Consider the following 6000-nt stretch of genomic DNA (forward strand, 5'->3'; position numbering starts at 1 on the left):
AAATTATAAAAATTGTCTTTACATCTTAATACAGTGGTACCTCGGGTTACATACGCTTCAGGTTACATACGCTTCCGGTTACAGACCCCGCTAACCCAGAAATAGTGCTTCAGGTTAAGAACTTTGCTTCAGGATGAGAACAGAAATTGTGCTCCGGCGGTGTGGCCCCATTAGCTAAAGTGGTGCTTCAGGTTAAGAACAGTTTCAGGTTAAGTACGGACCTCCGGAACGAATTAAGTACTTAACCCGAGGTACCACTGTATTTAGAAATACACCTTGTTCAGGAAATTACATTAGTAGTAGTAGTAGTAGTAGTAGTAGTAGTAGTAATAGTATAGTGGTACCTTGGTTTATGAACTTAATCCGTTCCGGAAGTCCGTTCTTAAACCAAAGCATTCTTAAACCAAGGCGTGCTTTCCCATAGCAGCAGGGGACTCGATTTACAAATGGAACACCCTCACTGTGTTCTGCTTCCAAGGCAAAGTTCACCAACCAAAACACCTACTTCTGGGTTTGCAGTGTTCTTAATCCAAGTTGTCCATAAACGAAGCTGTTCTTAAACCATTGTATTCATATTATTAGTATCATCACTATTATTTGCATGGCTGCAAGAATTGCTTTTAAGAACCATGTGTCATCAGTCATGGGAACTGGTGCTTATTACATGATTAGCACAGTAGCAATGGTTGGGGGGGATTTTTTTTTATTACGGGTTCCTTGCTCTCTCCCCGTGCTTTTGGCTAGAGGTAGGATCATTCCTGGAAACCTGACCCCTTTGCTGGCCATCTGAACTAGTCCTCATTATTAAAGGTTAAAAGATCTTTGGGTGCCTGTGAGCGAATTCTTGTGGCTGACCTTTCCATTCTCCTTGTCTTGTAGGACCTGGGGATCACGAAAGTGGGTCATATGAAGCGAATCCTTCAGGGAATTAAAGAACTCGGCCGGACCTTGCCTTTGGCGGAAGTATAGTTCTATTGCTGGCCTCTGAAGAAGTAAAGGCTGTTTATGCAAAGCCGTGGAGGCGCATTGCCTTCTCTGTAGGTTTCTACACGGATGTGTGAGTGTCAGTATGTGGCGTGCGAGGGATTGTGTTGGGGGCACTGCTTGAAAAAAGAGCCTAATGGGAGTCCTTGGAAGGTTTTGTGGGGCCTAACGTTGCTGTGAAGTACATTGCAAAGAGCAGCTCTTAAAATGTCAGCTTTTGACCGAAATCTGGGCTGGGTAGCTTATGGGTTATCTAGCAACGGGCAATCAAGATCGGATGGCTTTCCTTACATACGTGGGATTTCTCAGTACTGCAACAAATAACTTAATGCAGGGAGAGCATTAGGTTTGAAAACTTCCTGAGGCCTGGAAACACTTGCCAATGTGTTGGAGGGACTGATTACCAGTGGGTTTTTCAGGCAATGCTGATAACCTCGGCAACCTCCCTCTCCTCTTCTGTCTCTGACCAAGAATTCAGGCTGGAGCCATCATGCTGTATACCGTGAGTGCAAACTGTAATGCCTGGTTTGCCTGCCTGAACTGTCCTTTTTTCTTGCATGACACACCTGACACTTTACAGACTTGAACAACTTTTATATCGGTTTGGAATAAGGTTTAATTTATTACTATTCTGCGTCTTGTGTTGGTTGAAGGCTTTTTCTGACGTCGTTCGTACCCTAAACGTGCTGTGAACATCTCTGCTATTCTCCAGCATGGGATGTATATTAAATATAATGGAGAGTTTATGTCCTCTGGCTGCAAGTAACTTAATAGTATTTTTAAAAGGCTGGTACCTCACAATATTATGAGTTTACTCCCAAGAAACAGAATTATCTGAATATTTTCTTATCAGCTATAAAATATGCAATGTTTATCTCTTACAGCCTCTCTTAAGGCAACTGCTAGCTTACTTTGAGTATTTAAAACTTCAAAGCATGGCAGTATTGTGACTCATAGCAAGGTGGGTGTTTGCTAATTCAGTGGTAGCAACCTGATTATGTTCACAGAACTAAAATTACTTCATATTGAAGGCACACTTGGACCAATTATTTGAATATCAGGGCTTGATTATGTATTTTTTAATGGAATCAGTCAAAATTACAGAGCATATCAAATATTCAGTTTACCAACACAAGGCATGTCTTTCCTGTAAATATTAAGCAAATACTTCTTTTAGTTCAGAAATTATCCTCTTTAGAAATACTTAATTCCTGGGATATGCGTGAAGCCTGTTTATCGGTGTATTTGTTAAAATGGATTAAGAATTGTCTGTCTTAAAAATTCTAATCCCTTTATTAAAATAATATAAAATGTATTTCTATTTGTTTCTCAGCTGAGGCAGAGCTCTTTCAGGTGAATGCTTAAGCTTTTCATGTTAAAAATAACCAGTGTCAAGTACTAGGTCCTAAATTGACTGGCCTGATATAATTAAAGATTGTCCAGCAATGAAGAACATAAAGACAGTACCTAATAGAAGACAAAATGTCTATTCTGATACATGCCATGATTTCCCCTTCCGCTTAAGTGGCAGTGGGCAACAATGGGGAAACCTGAGCGATGCCACAATTGAATGTGATCCATCATAGAAATGATGAAAGAAATTTGATCAGCTCAGATAGCAACTATTGCTCATCAGAATTATGCTAGCATTTTATCACTCCAAATAAGTTGGACTTTCTACCAAGCTTAGGTGGAGCTCCACAAAAACAGCGTTCAGCATCCAGTTTTCAAAATGATGTTGTGCTTTTGTGCTAACAGTGTGTGGACAAATCCTTTGTTGCATATACTTTTAAAAGAAGTACTTGAAGCATCCTTTTATATTAAGATGAAACTTGTTATTTCTTCATTGTTGTGAAATTTTAGCTATTTTTTAAATAAACCTTATAGCTCAAAAGTACAGACACTAACAATTTTCTAGTTCTATGGTGGTCAACATAAGATTCACCATTAATGTTATGTACTGAATTACGATAACTTACAGCAGGAATTTGTTTACTTTTCCAATGATAGCACTGGTTCTCTCAAACTTTGTCTTACCTGCTCACAAAGGCACGTAAGGGATTAAATGTGAACTCTTAGCATAGATGCCCTTGAAGAGAGCCAGCCTGTTTGGCAGAGATCCACAACTCTGACGTTACTACATCTTTTTCTAGTTTCACTGATTTCTTTATTTTAGACTCTTAAAAGACGACAACGTTTTCAGCAGGTGACTACAATTACAATGGTAGATTTCTAACACATAAATTTTTCTAGGCTTTTTATATTGGCTCTGCTCCAAAGATCTCTGTGGGAACTTTGATGTCCACACAGACTAACACGTGAAAAGCTTTCTTTATTCACTTTAACTTGGGGAAGCAGCGTCAGTGTCATGTGACGGATACAGAGGGAGAGCAATCTTTGCTAATGAAGCGAATTGATTATCACCTAAATAGGAAGGAAGTCTGTAAAGCCTAGATGAAAATCATATAAAACTATCACATACCAAGGGACGCGGGTGGCGCTGTGGGTAAAACCTCAGCGCCCAGGACTTACCGATCGCATGGTCGGTGGTTCGAATCCCCGCGGCGGGGTGCGCTCCCGTCGTTCGGTCCCAGCGCCTGCCCACCTAGCAATTCGAAAGCACCTCCGGGTGCAAGTAGATAAATAGGGACCGCTTACCAGCGGGAAGGTAAACGGCGTTCCGTGTGCTGCGCTGGCTCGCCAGATGCAGCTTGTCATGCTGGCCACGTGACCCGGAAGTGTCTGCGGACAGCGCTGGCCCTTGGCCTCTTTGAGTGAGATGGGCGCACAACCCTAGAGTCTGGCAAGACTGGCCGGTACAGGCAGGGGTACCTTTACCTTTATCACATACCAAAGATGAAATCCTGTAAAACAGGATGACTATCCCCAATACTAAATATTTCCCTTAAGGACGTAGAGTTAGGAGGACATTGTAGACACATGCATAGTAAAAGAGAGTTATGGAAAGATGGTTTGCAAAGTGACAGGATTGATGTACTGATGAAGCAGAAACTGATGTGCATTGTTTCCTCAATATCTGTACCAATTGTCAGATAGTATTGCTGCCTATAAGGACATTCTGATTTAGAATTAATCTGTTGTAACATTATTTGCTCAAAATGTTGCATCTATTGCCTTTAAAATGTACAATGCCTTCTTTTGATTCTGAACAAAAGTGAAACGCAGATTTTCAACAGTATCTGAAAGGGTTACATAGAAACACCACACAGAAAGGAAAGGTTTAGTTATGATCAATCTGGTCATGACAATTTGGTTATAATAACCCCCATGCCTTCTGGATGGAACATCAATATACAATTTTAGGGAAGCAAAGAATGCATGGGCATTGAATACAGAAAGGCATTTTAAAAAATAAATTTTAAAAAATGAATGTTCAGTACAGTATTTGAAATAGAATGTCCCCATTGTTTGCAGTTTGATGCTTTATTTTAAATTTCTCACAAAGCATGGTTTCTCCTCATTCCATGGATTCATTCCACTGTTGCCAGCAGATAGCTGAATCTTTTATATACTTTTTGCTTTTCAACTGGAAATAAATATCAAGCTGCTTCATGAAAGCTGCACTAAATCCTCACCCTATGTACATTCTCTCTTCTTAGATATCTAGATAAAAATTTGTTCGGGTATGGCTGTTGCCTTCTATTTTGTCTAAGAGGCAGGTGGCCAGTTTAACATTGAACATATCCCTTTAATGTATTGGTGAATGATAAAATACAGAAATATTCTTTCATTTAAACTATACCTTGAAAACAAGAGTTTATATTGTATGTCATAGGAGATAAAAAATTAGAATTAATATTGATTTCAGTTGTTAATATTTATAGTTGCACTGTGAAGGCCCATCACTCTTTATAGCTGTATATGCATCATTTTTATATAGGCAAAAGATGGCTGACAGGTCTGTCAACTACCGTATTTTTCGCTCTATAAGACGCACCAGACCACAAGACGCACCTAGTTTTTGGAGGAGGAAAAAAAGAAGAAAAATATTCTGACTCTCAGAAGCCAGAACAGCAAGAGGGATCGCTGCGCAGTGAAAGCAGCAATCCCTCTTGCTGTTCTGGCTTCTGGGATAGCTGCGCAGCCTGCATTCGCTCCATAAGACGCACACACATTTCCCCTTACTTTTTAGGAGGGGAAAAGTGAGTCTTATAGAGCAAAAAATACGGTAGTTACGTTAAAAGGCTTGTGTGTGTTGGTGTGCATTCAGACTTTATGGAATACATGGTTGGGGCAAATGGCAAAGATAGAACTATATATTAAAATTGCAACCAATGAAATGCTGAGCAGGGTCTGGTCATGGTGTGTCCAGTGGGTCAGAGCTGCCCTCCTGACACTGCTACTTACTTGGATGGGATTGATGTGGGGCAGCAGTGAGGTTGGGGCAAGGTGGGTTCTTTTCGGATGCACCTATGAGGCCACAGTGTTGCTGATGCCCAGTTAGGCAAACAGGACTTGGCGCCAGTGTTGGCACGGCAGATCCAGGGCCGCACCTCACTGCTGGAGGCTTCTGTTGATGTTTGGCAATCAGGTGCCATTTATTTCATGTGCTGAAATTAAATAGGTGTAGTGCTTCAGCAGGGACGTGGGTGGCGCTGTGGTCGAAATCACTGAGCCTAGGACTTGCTGATCAGAAGGTCGGCAGTTCGAATCCCTGCGATGGGGTGAGTTCCATTGTTCGGTCCCAGCTCCTGCCAACCTAGCAGTCTGAAAGCACGTCAAAGTGCAAGTAGATCAATAGGTACCACTCCAGCGGGAAGGTAAATGGCGTTTCTGTGCGCTGCTCTGGTTCACCAGAAGCGGCTTAGTCATGCTGGCCACATGACCCGGAAAGCTGTCTGCGGACAAACGCCGGCTCCCTTGGCCTATAGAGCGAGATGAACATGCAACCCTGGAGTTGTCCGCGACTGGACCTAACAGTCAGGCGTACCTTTTAGTGCATCAGCACTAGTTTCTTGTGTATTAACACTTGTACAATAAGCACTTTGTATACTG

At 41.5% G+C, this 6000-nt stretch overlaps 1 protein-coding gene across 4 annotated transcripts in view; it reads left to right on the plus strand.

The window, feature by feature from the left end:
• Window positions 1–2516, plus strand: part of DGKH (diacylglycerol kinase eta) — a 112811-nt gene extending 110295 nt beyond the window's left edge. For all 4 annotated transcript variants that reach the window (XM_083448569.1, XM_083448571.1, XM_083448570.1 and 1 more), the window contains one exon: window positions 880–2516. In XM_083448569.1, the coding sequence (XP_083304695.1) occupies window positions 880–969 (90 nt within the window). In that variant the 3' untranslated portion in view covers window positions 970–2516. The remainder of the gene's footprint in view (window positions 1–879) is intronic.
• Window positions 2517–6000: the final 3484 nt, after the last annotated feature.

The sequence above is a fragment of the Podarcis tiliguerta genome (genome assembly GCF_965153285.1).
Source record: "Podarcis tiliguerta genome assembly, chromosome: 7".
Lineage (NCBI taxonomy): Eukaryota > Metazoa > Chordata > Lepidosauria > Squamata > Lacertidae > Podarcis > Podarcis tiliguerta.